General features: G+C 35.4%; 1 protein-coding gene across 1 annotated transcript in view; it reads right to left on the reverse strand.

Annotated features, from left to right (window-relative positions):
• Positions 1-16023, reverse strand: part of AGTPBP1 (ATP/GTP binding carboxypeptidase 1) — a 151127-nt gene that overhangs the window by 60490 nt on the left and 74614 nt on the right. Inside the window, exons 12-14 of the mRNA XM_019625497.1 lie at positions 15002-15099; positions 10703-10819; positions 3192-3907 (exon numbers count right to left, since the gene is read on the reverse strand). Of these exons, the coding sequence (XP_019481042.1) occupies positions 3192-3907; positions 10703-10819; positions 15002-15099 (931 nt within the window). The remainder of the gene's footprint in view (positions 1-3191; positions 3908-10702; positions 10820-15001; positions 15100-16023) is intronic.

The following is a 16023-nucleotide window of genomic DNA, read 5'->3' on the forward strand; positions in this document are numbered from 1 at the left end:
CAGCAGCCAGCATGAGCGGCCGTCCAGAAGCCGGCAACTGATCTGCCTCGCCCGGGAAGAGCGCAATGATGGTGCCAGCTTGGGCCAGTGAAGCAACTTCCTCCACAACTAGACTGAAGAAAAAAAGGATAGCAACTTGTCTGTTCCCCTTCCCCCAATTCCCCAATAAAAATCTTTAAAAACAAAACAAAACAAAACAAAACCTAGACGGTACAGCCTACTATTGTAATTGTATGTGCTACACTTATATACAACTGGCAGCACAGTTTTTTTACACCAGCATCCCTACAAACACATGAGTAATCCACTGTGCTATGAAGTTACTATTGCTATGACGTCACTAGGCGACAGGAGTATTTCAGCTCCATTATAATCTTGTAGAACCACCATATGGGTTTTCTGTGTTTTTATTTCCTTGAGCTCCATCTCCTTTGCACTAAACTTGCATACCAACACACCTACCTTTAAAACACATACACCAACTCCCATTGACCTTCTGATGGTTCCTCATAGTGTTTAGTATCAAAAATACATATATCTTAAAGCTTTGGTTTAAATAATAGACAAACTCAGCGGTACATTATGCTGGGTACAGAGGCAGTAAAAAAGCCAACTGCTTCAGGAAAAAGTCCCATATGTGGCCCAATATACTCAAGAGGTCAGACTGTAATCTGTAGATAAGATCTGTAGTGTGATTATAAGGTCCATGTTTCAGGGATGAGGTAAAAGAATTCATCATAAATATTAAAAGAAAGGAGAGGGTTGGAGAAAAGCCACAGTAATTCCCAGTCTGTATAAATTCCTTCACTATCAGGATAGGCCCAGTCCTGGGAGGAGAGCACGTAGCGCTTAAAAGCATGGCAGAATAATATTCTTGGAAAGATCCAGCCAGGCAAGGACATAGCCCAACATCAGAAACAGCTGGAGGGAGGGAGAGAGAGGGGTAGAAGGAGGACAAGGGGAAGAGGGAGGGGAGGAGGAGGGAGGGAGGGAAGGAAGACTGCTCAAAGAGAACACAGGTCATTAGAGCTGAGGGTGACAGCTCCTCACCTGCAGCACAAACATTTTGGGATCCACAGAACAGGAATTACAGCTACTCGTGACCATCATACATTTACTTGCAATAAAGCTACACTTAACTAAAACATTAAGTTTCTTTACTTATCAATGTCAATAAAGATATGAATTAGACAGGCCAAGTGGCTCAGTTGGTTAAGAGCTCGCTCAAGAGTTTGAGCTCTGAGCAACAGCGGTTCAATGCCCGGCCCGAGCTGAGCTGCCGTGGAGCTGCCAACAGGTGGCAGGATGGCTCAGCTAAAAAAAAAAAAAGATATGGGCTGAAAAAGTTATCAAATGTATATCAGAGGCTCTGCTTGGCAAGAATGTCTTTTACTAACACTAATGGGTAAAATACTTAAGAGTCTTGAATGAGAATCTTTCATAACATGAAGCCCAGGTGTGGAAATAAGAAGTATCACTGGTAATTAAAAACTAAGGCTGAAAATCAGAGACTTATACAATAGTTATACCTCTATTCCTCTTTCCTTCTAATCTTATCTCAGATACTATAGGCTAATAAAAAAACAAACTTTCAGATTGAAGCAATTTAATAAGGAAACTTGTTCTTAGGGTTTAAAGAGCACAAAGTTCAGGAAGTGCCTTCTGTAGTCAAGATGACATCTTTGACTTTGGAGAGCCTAAGGTGATTCTGATACAGAGAAAAATCAAGTTGCTGACTGACTCTGGCTCACTCCAGGTGTGTCAATGCAGGTCCTTCAAAAAGTAAATGCCAAGACACAATCAGACATGCAAGAGATCTATTGGGGGAAACACGTGAAGGACGAAGGGGAAAGGGAGCAGCAGTAGGTGAGGTCTGTCCAAAAGGCATGTCTGACACCTGGACACAGAGACCGCCCTGAGCAGGAAGAGCCGCAGACTGCGATGCAGCTCTGTAAAAGTCAATCATGCCAACAGGGTGCCCCAGGGCAAAGACTGTCCATTAGCAGATCCCTGCACTGGCCAAGTGTGGTTCAGCTCTAGTAACTCCACCATCATCAACCCATGGCCTCAGCATGAATGCTGCAAGAGATCCCAAAGGTAGGGCAGCTGAAGGCTGCTGGTAATTACAAGCCTCACAGCAGGTTCTCTCATGAAGGGAAAGATGAGCAGCTCATTGCCATGGCGGCCATAGTCCACCCCTTGTGTTGCACAGATCCACGTCACCCCCAACATTTGGAGAGCAGCTCCTCCACAGTTCCTTCCTGTGTGCCTCTCCTCAAAAGAAACTTAGAAGAAAAACAAGAGCAGAACAAATTTTATCTCCATCACTGCAATTGTTCTTAGGGCTGCACCTCCTCATCTCCATCCTCCAGTATCTATCTAAATCCCCCTCACCCACAGCTACCTCTCCATGTCTTGGTAGCTGATCTGATTAATTGACCCAAACTCTCATTCCTAAGGGGTCTGAGCCCCTGACAATCATGTCATTCTGATTCCAGGGTGGCTGTGACACGTCCACTCACACTTATAATTAATGAGCACTTGAGTTCCACATATGCAACCTGTTGCCATTGTGTAAAAGCAATCCTATCTCCTTTAGCCAATAATAATCATGTCATACCAAAAATGTATTTATATGCCAAATATACACTAGTACACAAAAATTAATATTATCTGTATTATATTTTCTAAAAACTGGCAAGATTTAATAACTTTAGTTACCACTATTATAAATCCCAAATTGTTATACTGTTATTTCCAATTTCAAATTTTACAACAAAATAATACTGGCCATATTGCTATTTTTAAATCATGTATCTAAATCAAGTTCAAAAGATAATCAAGTTACTAAATAAATATATATTATTAATGTAATATTCATTCAAAGGTTACTAAATAATCTTTATATTTTTATATTTTCAGATTCAATCTAAATTAAAAAATTTCTAAATTGTCCAATGGTTGGGTTTATTATGCTGGCTTCATTTGAATAAGTAGTGAGCTTAGAAAATAAACCAAGTAAACCCATAGGACAATTTCCAAACAATGTAAAATTCCCAAAGCATAATAAAAAAATTATAATAACTTTAATTCACAGTAATTTTCTTCCTAAATACCCAAAGTTTAATAGTTTCTTTAAGTATGCCTCACATTTTGACAATGGTCTTGTTTAGAAGGAATCTGCAACTCACCTTTGTACACCATAGGGCCTTTCTAAAATAGGCTCTTTGAATGGAGGCGGAATGTGACCAAAATAATCAGGATAGGCCACCTCTGAATATTCTGGGACAGACTTTGTATTTTTCACAATCTCAATATAGAGATCTGAGTCATGAAGTGTTGGTCCATCAGAGACTTCAACTGATGCTTGTTCCACTGATGAAGTAGACTCAGTATCTTCATCATCCTCAGTTTCAACTCCAGTGCAGCAAAGCTTCCCTAGCTGAACTGCTCTTCCCTCAAACAGAGCATTTCCACAAGTAGCCACGTGTGGGCACGCTTTAGCGCACGTGACAACAGTAAGAGGAAGACTGTAGTCCTTCTTCATTCCTGAAGTAAAACCCGAGGCTGTTTGAGAAGGAATATTCTGCAATGTAATTCGGTCCAAGGCCTTCACAATATCATTGTTTAAGCCATGGACTGATGAAATAGTTCTATTTTGATCACCTAGTTGCTGTTGTAATGTTCTGTCATTATCTTTAGTATCTTCTTTTGCCAGATCCATAAAGGGACGTTTCTTATTGCCTTCATCTCCTTTAGGAGACACATTCGCCTTCGTTGTAACGCCTTTTCTTAAATTGCCTGAATTCCCAGATGCTTCTTCTCCCGCTGTAGGAACAACAATAGGACCACGTACTTTCCCCTCAAACACCAAAGGCTTTGGTTCTTTGGAGATTAAGTCATAGTCCTATGAAAATAAAAAATATGTTTAATCTTTCATCTGTAAATATTAAAACATATTAACAAAATTAAAATCATATTCATTTTATATGCTACCTTGGAAACCTAACATTTGAAATTTTTAAACATAAATAAAATGGTATGTTTTAATTTTGCTAATAAAAGACAAAATATTTACCACAACAAAATTCATTACACATATTTTACTTTTTTCTGTAATAAAAATAATGCCTATATTGTAATAGAAACATGGGAAATTAAAAAAAAATAAAGACATTAAAATCATCCAAAATTCTACTAAAGAAAACACAATTAACTAAATTATAGTTCATTAATTCAACACATATTTACAAGTGTCTGTTTTGTACAATAGTTAGAATGTCTGCTTTTTGCCAAGCACTATTTCAGGTGCTTAAGAACCGTTAGTTAAAAAGACATAAAACAACTCATCCCTTTTGCAGCTTACATTCTTCTACAAAAGGAGGGAAGAGGACAGTCAATACAACGAGTAATAAACATGATATATCTTATAAAACATTAGAAGGGTAAAGTATTATAGCAGAAAAGGGGAGGGAAAGGGTAACATGAATTTGGGAGTGCCAGGGCAAGAGAGGTGCACTGCAACTTTAAATGCTGTGAATTAGGGAAACCTCACTAAGATGAAATATTAGCAAAGACAGAGAGAACTGTCACTGCACAGGCTCTAGAGTGGGAGAATGCCTGGTGTATTCACAGAACAGCAAGGAAATTAGCATGACTGGAACAAAACAAGCAAGATGAATTCTAAGAGGTGAAAGAGAGCCAGATATTGTAGGGTTGTAACACTGTTGGTTTTTATATTGAGGGTTTTGAGAAGAGTTTCTCCAGATCCTATGGGAAAACAACTCTCAGATTCCAAAAGGCAATGAATCCCAAACATTTAAAAATAGTCAACACTAGTGGGAAACGACAGAGCACTGAAACTAAAGAAATTATCTTAAAATTCACCGGAAACAATTTTTTTTTTAATATTTTATTGGGGAGTTGGGGGAGGGGAACAGCATTGGATGTCAGGGAAGAGGAATAGGCAAGTTGCTGTCCTTTTGTTCTTCAGTCCAGTTGTGGAGGACGTCGCTTCACTGGCCCATGTTGGTATTATCATTGCGCTCTTCCGGGATGAGGCAGTTGCTCGCTGTCCATTGGACGGCCGCTCACAGCGGCTCACAGCAGCTGATGTTCATGAAAGCTCACACCAGCTGCCGGCCAGCCCCACTGCAGCCTACGCCATCGCTGGTGACTCACGGCAGCCCAGCTCCAGGTCGAGCTGTTGTTCACCATCTTAGCTGTAGAGAGCGCAGCATCACTGGCCTTCATGTGGGATCCGAACTGGAGCCCTGCTGCTCAGAGCTGGTGCTCCAAAGCCAAACTCTTAACCAACGCGCCACTCGGCCACCCTAGAAACAGTTTCTTATAAAGTGAAAACCTACACTGATTATACATACTACCCAGCAATTTCATCTGTAGGTATTTACCCAAGAGAAATGAAGGAATTTCCATAAAAACTGTTGAACAGTGACGTTAGTATCAATTTTATTTAGCTCCAAACTGCAAACATTCCAATACTCATCAAATGAATGGATAAAGAAACTGTGGTGCAATGAAATAATATTCAGCAATAAGGAAAGAACCACTTATACATGCAACAATGTGGGTGAATCTCAAAAACATATGCTGAGCAAAAGAAGCCTTACACAAAAGAGTACATACTATATGATTCCAGTTTTGAGAAGTTCTAGAACAGACAAATTAGCCTAGAGTGACAGATATAACAGATCAGTAGTTAATTAGGCAGGAGATGAGAAGATTGACTAAAAAAGGGCCCAAGGAAACTTTCTACAGGTTGATGGAAATAATTCCATATCTTGACTGGGTTGGTAGTTACACAGTTGCATAAATTTGTCAAAACTCATTGAACTTAAATATATGTAATTTATTGCATGTAAATTATACTTCACTATAGTTGACTTTAAAAAATCAAAGGAAAAAGAGACCAAGTTTCAATAATGATTACAAAAACAAAAACAAAAAAAACACTTTCAGACCAAAAGACAGACAAAAATATAGTCACACACTAAAAGACATATTTCAGGCAGAAGGAAAGTAATTCAGACAGGAGGTCTGAGAAACAAGAAGAAATGAAAAATTAAGACGTAGTAAAAATGTGGGTAAATCTTAAACAAAGAATGTAAAACACAAAGTACCATTACGTGGGTTTTTTTAAAGCTAGAGTTAGAATATATTTAAAACCACAGAAACTGGTTTGGTAGGTGATTATAGTTAAAGTATTCTAAGTTTCCTGTTATAATTAAGAAAAAGAGGGCTGGCCAAGTGGCGCGTTGGTTAAGAGCTGGCTTGGGACACCAGAGGGACCCGGTTTGGATCCCACATATGAGGGCCAGTGATACTGCCCTCTACAGCTAAGATGCTGAACAACAGCTCGACCTGGAGCTGGGCTGTCGTGAGTCGCCATCGGCTGCAGCCCCTGATGCAGTGGGTTGCCATGGGCTACCGTGTGTAGCCAGCAGCCAGCGTGAGCAGAAGCTGGCGACTGATCTGCCTCGCCCAGGAAGAGTGCAATGATGGTGCCAACTTGGGCCAGTGAAGCAACGTCCTCCACAACTAGACTGAAGAACAAAATGACAGCAACTTGTCTGTTCCCCTTCCTCCAATTCCCCAGTGCTGCTCCCATCCCCCAATTCCCCAATAAAAATCTTTAAAAAAAAAGAAAGAAAAAGAGAAAAGAAAGGTCCTGGTTAACTTCAGAATTTAGTAAAGAGTATCTTTACTCTATCAAGAGTAACTAAAATTTTTGTGTATTTGTCAATATTGAAACATACACTTTAAATGAAAGCAGTTTATTGTACTAAATTGTACTTCAACAAAATTGATTAAAATAAAAAATATAACAAGATCATATAGCTTTTAAACTAATAAGAGTGAAAAAGTAAAACAAGAAAAAAAATCAATCCAAATGAAGGCAAGGAAAAGTAACAAAAATACAGAGATAAACCAAATGAAAGTACAAAATGAGATCTCATAAAGATAAATCCAAATATAGGAATAATGTATGTAAATGAATTATTTAATAAATGCCCCAGTTAAATGGCAAAGACTCAGACTTGAGTTTTAAATCCAACTATATGCTGCTTAAAACATACACATCTAAGGATATGAAAAAGTTGAAAATAAAAAGATTTTAAAGGACACCAGGGAAGTAACCAAAATTAATATAACTACATTAATATATTTTAAAAACATTTTTGCCTTAAAGTCTTAGAGATAAAGACAATAATTTTGTGATAAAAAGTTCAGTTCAAAAGGAAAAGAAATAGTTACATTTATACAGAATAATGTCTCAAAAATATATATATAACAAAAACTGACAGACCTGCAAAAAAAAGACATTCATAATCATAGAGAAATTTTAACACTTTTTCACAGTAATTGATAGCATAGGAATGAAAATCCATAAAAACCGGAAAAAAAATTCTCAACCTGATTAACAATCTTTTCCTAATAGGCAAATGTACAACTATGCCTCACAACTGCAGAACTCTTTTCAAGGACGCAAGAAATAGTAACAAAAGTTGACCTTATTTAAAACCATAAAATAAGCCTCAAAATTTTCAAAGGATTATAATAATAAAGACTATGAGGGCCGGCCAAGTGGCTCAGTTGGTTAAGAGCTCGCTCAAGAGTGTGAGCTCTGAGCAACAGCGGTTTGATTCCTGGCCTGAGCTGAGCTACTGCTGAGCTGCCAACAGGTGGCAGGATGGCTCAGCTAAAAAAATTTTTTAAAATAAAAATAAAAATAATATGTCCTCTTATCCTACAACATTCTAGAAATCAATAAAAAGATAAATTAAAAATTAGAACTTAAAAAGCCAACTTTGACATTACCAAAGAACCAAAGAAAAAAATCATAATGGAAATAGTTTAAAAACAAAGATAATGAAAATACTAAATATGAACATTTATGTGATACAGCTAAATCAGTAATTACAATAAAATTGATAGCCTAAATATACAAATATTGTAAAATAAGAAAGGCTGAAAAGTATTGGATGCTTGTCTTATGATAATACAAAAAATATAATATTGGGTTGTCGGAAAAGTCATGACATATTGTTTCTATGTTTTTCATTGCAAAAATGCATCATGACTTTTCCAACAACCCAAAAAAAAAAAAAAAAGAACAAAAGCAGGAAAAATCAAAACATGGCACTGTAAGCATATCATTTAGAAATACAGGGATTAACTTCAAACACATGCTAAAAGTGATTCTAGGGAATAGCAGGTGGAAAGAGAATTACAGTTTTCCTAATTACGTAAAATTATTTGACTCTTTAAACTTTCTCCGTGCATAACTTCAATAAAAATTTTAAACCAAATTAAAAAGGATAAAAGAAAAACAAAACATAACCAAAGTCCATATGGTAAATGTCATCATGCTACCACAGATGTATGAAAAAAGAGCTGTGAAAATACAAAATTTTGACATTTCCCATATTCTGCGATCAAGAAACAAAAGCAAATAAAACTATAACTGTCACTACGAATAATCACAGCTTTTAAAGCATGGTAAGGTCTCTTCAAAAAGTATGTTGATAATTACTTTAATAATTCCATATGTTGCCTTCTAATGCATTCATTTTGCCTCCATCTGGCCATTGAATAATACCCTTCACACATCTGGAAACACATTAAGTAATCTTAAGGTTTACTGGTTGATGCTGAAAATGACATGCAAATCCAAACGGAAAATGTCACAATCAAAATTAATTTCATTTACGTTTAATATCTCATGATCTGTCAGTATTTGATATGATGATGTCCAGAAAAAAAATTCTTTCAAACACTTCCTATCTGGAAACAACCAATATTTTTAATTCTCAAAAGTACATCACTGAAATACCATTGCCTATATGTAGTTCCAACACAGGCTTCAAAAAATATACTGAAGTATTTGAACAGTACATTCCTCTGAAACTTAAAAGTGAGATAGTCAAGTGCCAACACAACTACTTTAGAAATGATTTTCCAATTATTTAAATAAAAGACAATGTACTATTTCCCATAACATATGCAGAGAAACAGAGCTAACTAGTCTACATAAAACTTTATGGCAAAATAGAGAATGTATTAATAAACAATATCTGAAATACTTGAAGTAGTTTCTTTTGCTGCAACACAATAAAAAGGAGTACTCACTTGGGAAGAAGGCTTTTCAGAGCTCTCACATGCAAACCTGTCTTTACCATCTGACCCTGCACTCACCAAGTCTGACCAAAAGTAGGAACCTGTTTTAGAAGCAGCTAAACTAAAGGACAAGTTGGCCTGATGTTCATAGGTACCAAAGCACAAAACCATCAAGGGTAGCCTACTCTGGGTGATGAACTAATAGGCAAACATACAAGAAGAACTCATCATCATAGTCTACAAGAAAGAAGAACTGGTTTGTGAAAGAATGAGAATCAAAATCTTGGCCTTCATACCCACTAAAAAATTACTCTTCTCTATCCCCACAATTTTTAATAAGATACATAGTTCTCATATGCACAGAGAGAACAGGTGATTTCTTCACATAATAATCAATTCCTTCTCCAAATTTCTTCCCCAATATTTCTCTGCTATGAGTTAGCAGTATTTGTTATCTCTGGGGTTTACTTTTAAGTGGTTCTTACCTGGGCAAAAAGGTGTTAAAGAGCAGCCAGATAACTTCCTGTAGGTTGAATGAAAGAAAATCATCCCATATCCTTTCCCAAATGCCTCTTCCTACTTTCTTCTTTTTTTCTTTTTGACAAATACCCTCTCTTTCATTCCTGCCCTTTTTTTTAGTATCCCTGATTTCAGAGTACCTTTCAACATACACTAAATTTATGGGGAGTACAAAGATGCTGGGAAAAGGGGAGGGGAGGCAGCTTGCTGCTGCTTCTACTGCAGTCAAAGCTCATCAATTCCCAAAGAAAAGCCGGAAAAATTAGAACTGTGAAATGTAAACATTAGCTAGCAAGTATTTCTCTCCTTTAATATCTCACATATAAGGTTCACATAGCAGGAAGAGCTAAATAAATCTGAGAGTATCTGGTTCAAACCCTTTATTTTACAGTTTAAGATCCTGGGCAGTTTCAGGGACTTATTCAAGGACCCACCACAAGGAGCAGCAGACTGAGAATAAGAAACTAGATCTATTATTTGCCATCAATTCAATCAGCTTTACTTGTGTAATACAATCTGAATTCCAGTAAATAAATTAGGTTAAGAAATGTTAACAAGAAGTTGCTCTTCCTATGAGCCAATTTAGAGTTAAAGACTTCAAGTTGTTCTCTCCCCTCCCCCACATTCCATGGTTTATATAGTGACTATCAGGGGAAAAAATTTAACATGCACAGACTATATTTTTAATTCAGCAGCTTCTTAGATCTCATCTTCCCTTAGCTGAATGCAACTGGTACAAAGAAGACTTTACAATAAGATTTTGAAATGCCATTTTAAAGATTATTTTTTAAAAGGAGTAAAAAACTGTCCAAGTAATAAACCAAAGTGATATAAAAATTAAAAAGCTGGTCTAAAAATTAAATGAGCCAGTGCCCTCATTTTAGAAAATGTGGAAGTAATTGTCCAATGTCACTCAGAAAAAGCACTACTACTTCCATTTTTTAGAAATGAAAATCAGAATAAAAACAGTGATTATAGGCCTGAGGGATAAAAAAATAACTTTTTCTTAAAATCAGTTAAGATGCTTAGTTTTCTATATTTATACCTGAAAATCATCAACAAGCTCAGGGAAAAGGTGTTCATACATTTTAAGTTCTTCTATTGTTCGTCCTGGTTCTTGCTGGGGTTTTAGTTTGTTAATATCTGTTTCAATGTCATCATTCTGAAATAATAAAAATGGCATGTCACCAGATAAGAAAAACGTAAAATTACAGTACACATTTCAGATTTAAACTTTTTCAAATTATTAATTACATGTAATTAAGAGAATGAATACTGAATAAAGGCTGTATTAATTTTACCATAATTTAAAATTTGCTTGTATTTTTGGGTTGTTGTGTTATTGCTTTGTGTTTTGTTTTTGTCAAAGGTTATTCTAATATATTTGGGCTCCTCAAGATAGAAAAACTATTGTAAAGATCAAGACTAAGGTATGCTCCCCCTACCTCCCTAATTGCCATCATTTTGCTCATAATTAAATGGAAGCTTAAAACTTAGGCAAGCTAAATTGAAAAACTTAAGTATACGATAGTAGTGGTGATAATTGAAATAACTAACCTTTATTGGGCACTGAAAAAATGTGAAGCACTATGCTACTATGCTAAAGATTTTACATATTATCTAATTCAATCTGCATAAGAACACTATGGAGTAGATAGTATCCTTTTCTCCATTTAACTGAAGAGAAAACTGAGGTACAGAGAGGTTAAGTGGCTTTCTCAAAATTACACAGCTTGCAAAGAGAGGAGCCAAAACGTAAAACTAGTCAGTGATTCTAGAGCATACACTGCTCGTCTGCATAAATGCACTTCCTCAGAAAAGATTAATGATTACCATGCACTCTTAACATGGTTAATAAAGTGCCCTTAGAAAAAGCTCAGTGTCACCATCCCCTCTGTTTCTCAGGGAAAAGGAAAGGGGTGGAACGACAGCTAGAAATGACTTCTGTGCCCCTTAGGAAAGAAGAGGGTAAATTTAAAAAAGAAGTGTGACTTCAGAGAAATGGTAAGTATCCAGAATCAATTTTGTCTGCATCTATTCAAGAAGATAATAATGTACACCATGATGGGAAAATGAGTGTCAGTTTACCTACCATCCAAGCTATTCTCTAGGACCCTCAACAACTCTGGCCTCACACAAATGCAAACTCATCACTACCTTCATTGATAGCTAAAGAGAGGTAAGATCACTTATTAATTTTCAATTGGTATTCATTTTTAATTTTACATTTATCTTACTACCACAGAGTCAACTTCTTTTCAGCCTTAAATTTATCCTACAATGCTTCAATCCTTAAAATGCTTTCTATATACATGTACCTAACTATATTTATACATGTTTATAATAAGTAATTTAAAAGGGAAAACATGCTATACATTTCTCCTGTTTCATGTTCAGGAATTTAGCTATTATTAGTATAACCAATAAAAAGATTTTCCCCATTGCCATAAATAATAAAGACTGATTTTATTTAAAGAGTATCACGTTAATTATCATTACGTAATTATTATTACATGAATATTTCATGCATCTTAAATTATGCATTGATGAATCAAAATATTTAATTTTCTTGATTAGCTCTAATAAAGTAGACAATGCTTTCAAAATAACAAAAAAATTTACAGAGGCATTATTTTCTCTAGCCATACTAGCTCAGTATTATTTTATGAAAACACTGCTTTATGTAATGGCTATCTACTTAAAAAAAAAAAAAAGAATTTATCAGTAAAACAGGCATAGTGAGGAAAGAAAACTTTACTTTGAAAGATCAATAACAAGAAATCTTGTGTTTTGGTTTAAAGAAAAACAAAGATGAAGAGCTACTGACAGACTTAGAAAAAACAAAAGAACCTTCTACCACTGCTTAAAGTTCTTCTAGAGTTAAGGAGGGGAAAAATAATGCGCTGAAGCTAATATACTGACAAGTCCTGGCTATCTGGAGATGCGTCTTCTAGAACCTCCAGGTTTCTATAAATGCTCCGAAAATCTGAAAAATCTAGGGTAAAGAGAATGGAATCATTATGGTGAGAAAAAACAGTCTCTAAGACTACAGCCATAATAGAACACAAATATTATACCCACTACAACGTGGCAGGTTCACCTGAAGCATGAAAGAAGTGATGGATTTAGATTAAAAGGAAAAAATAAGGAATGTCCAAATGTAACAGCCAATGAGAGTAAGAGATGAACAGAGGTAAAGAAGAAAAATAAGATAATACAACTCAAAAGTCTCTAAGAGCCAATAATTCTGTAGCCCTTGAAGAAAAATAATATTTTATTACAGCATGATTGTAAAGAGAGCCAACATTCACACCAGGCTGCTTTATTCTGAATGCTGGCTCCACCTCTTTAAGCTAACTTATAACCTTTCTGTCCCTCATTTTTCTAATTATTGGCCTATAAAGCAGAGGTAATAATACCATGTACCTTACAGGGCTGCTAGGAGGACTTAATGGTTACTATATGTAAAGAGCATGGACTAGCATAGGCTAAAGTGTCCAATAAATTCAATCAATTACATTTTCTTATTATTATGACTGCTCTGTTAAGGTAAAGTGGGGAGAATGTGAGCAATCACTGATACTCCAGTGAATAATGCAGCCAACAACTGTATTTTTCAAAGATGTGAACGTCATAATAGACAAAGAAATCTGTGGAAATGTTCTAAGTTAAAGGAGACTTAAGAGACAATTAAATGCAATACCCGGTGCTAGGTCCTATACTATAGAAGGCAGAAATCTTTAAAAGGACATAATTAGAGCAACTGAGAAAATGGAATATGAATAGATTGGATTAAAATGTCTTATCACTATAACTTTATGAAGTTGATAACTGTACTGTGGTTATGCAAGACAGTGTTACTATTCTTAGGAAATATACACTGATGTATTTAGGGGTAAGAGACCATGATACATGATATATGTAACTCAAATGATATGTATCCTCAAATGATTTCTTTTTAAGTAAGTATTCATGCATACACATGAATAATTTCCAAGTAGCAAAATTAGAATCACTGTTATAATTCCTATTGAGTTCTATTTCCCTACCAATCTCTGTCTTTACATCTAGAATGATCACAACAATAGGTATTTTTAATGAGGACCCTAAGCCATGAAGAATAAATAAACTGTACTCAACATACTTTGTTTTTAATAGACATGGAAACACAGCACATAAAAGAAAGGTGCCTACTGACATACAGTACTTTAAATTATACACTTAGTATTAATCTGGGAAATTTTTACTACCCCTACACACTCACTTCCCAAAGAGCCCCAACAGTTGATTTTAACATTACATACAGAATTTAAATTTTCCCAACTTGGATTCTACCAGTTCTTCCACCTATATCAAGTCCAGAACCACAAACACAGTTAACCCCAGATGTTTTGCCTTAACCATCAGAGCCTACACTGTTTTTTTTTTCTTTGTAGTTTTTTGAGCCCAGGATGCAAATCATCATGTTGCCCAGATTGGCTAACTTGACTGTTTGCCAAAGCTTGCATTGGTGGTCATATTTTGTGACAAAAAAATCAGTTGTATATCTGCTATTAAGATAGAAATCTCCTTCCAATACCTAGGATTCTATCTCCAGAAAATCAAACACTCAGTGAACCCCAATTCTGATGTAGCATTTTAAGACAAAAAGGGTCAAGCAGATAAGAGTCTAATGAATTTCCCACGCACACACCAAGAAAAGCAATAAGCTAAATAGTTGAAAACTGAAGGCATTAAGCATACATTTTTCTACATTTTTTACTAAAATCGCCCTTTCTACCATTAAATTAAAGCAAAATATAAAGTATCTAGACTTGTAGAAGTGCCATAGAATTCTGAAAACTCACCTGCCTCTGTACTTAACATCTCATACATGACAATAGTTTTTCTTTTCTCAATTCAATAAACACTTTTGTCCATTTCCTTCTCCAACTGAAACCTAAGAATCATCATTAATCCTTACCAAGAAGCCATCAGTTATATTTTCCTACTATTTTGTATCCCCAAAAGATTGTGAAAGAGAAATAGGTTGTCACTTCAAATCACAAACCACTTCACTTCAAACTTAGATTTCCTTAGACTTCAAAATCTAAGTCAAAAAGGTTAGATAACATCTTCCTGGTTCAGAGAGTGAAAATAAATTATTTTAAGGTCCTTTTCAGACCTGTGCATTCAAAGCACCATTATTTTCCCTTTCAATAGCTTACTGTCCATCGTCAGCCAAGATAAAAAGATGTGGACAAAACAAATTAATCTCCCGTTAGCTATATCTATTTAACCAATCTTTGTTTTACAACTGTGTATGCAATATGTAAAGTGACTGAAGACAGAAATTTATACTAACCTTAAAATTTTGATCTAGGTCATCCTCATTTTCGGTTTCATTTTCAGCTTCTAAATCAATATCATCGTTGTCATCACTTTCATCTACTACGTCATCCACTGTGATACAAAATGTGCTATAAGTAGGCCAGAGGTAAGCATTCTACAACATGCACATCCAAAGGTATAATGTTATATACACAAGTATAAAGTATTTCAATCACCAAAGGAAAACTAATTTTTTTTATTAAAAAATGTCTCTATGGCTATCCCAGGTGTTGAAAAAACTGTAAGATAAAGTGAAAGTGCTTTAAAATTTCGAAAAGCACTGTAAAAATGAATGGATTTTTTACTAATGTTTTCAGTTGTTTTAATTAATAATGTCTTATGTTGCAACAGCTTGAATGAAGCATCTTGTTTTCTATTTATGTTAAATTCCAATAACTCATTTCATCCCTTTACAATTCACTTCCTATTTGTTTCAATGACTACCATGTATCATGTGTTGTGTTGTATGCTGGGAATTTTTTGAAAGATGTGTAAATATAGGTCCCCTGTCCTTAGGGAGCATATGAGGTTAAAGAGCAGAAAAGAGTAAACAAGTAATTATGTTACAAGAGATATACATTAATGAAGGCATACTTAAAAATGCTATGGGAAAGCAAGGGATGGAATAACATCACAAAGTGTTTGGTGCCAAGGGGTCATCAGTGATCACTTCACAAAAACAGGTAATAATTAAGTATTTTGAAAATACAGCAGCTTTCTAGGTGAACATAAAAGTGGATGAATGTGACTTTTAAGAAAAGGAAATAATGCTAAAATAAAGAATTTAGATGATATCATTGGAGAACAATAAGTTAACCATGACTTGACTTGTATGCATGGGAAAGTACTGAAAAAGGCAAATAATAATGAGCTAATGAAGGATACAGCAGACTAAGTAGTTCAGATGTTTAACCTACAGATGATCGGCACTGAGGATTTTCAAGAGAATGGATTAATCCAACTTAAGTTTCTCAAAAGATCACTCTGGGACGTGTG

This window comes from Hipposideros armiger, unplaced genomic scaffold (genome assembly GCF_001890085.2).
Source record: "Hipposideros armiger isolate ML-2016 unplaced genomic scaffold, ASM189008v1 scaffold_632, whole genome shotgun sequence".
Lineage (NCBI taxonomy): Eukaryota > Metazoa > Chordata > Mammalia > Chiroptera > Hipposideridae > Hipposideros > Hipposideros armiger.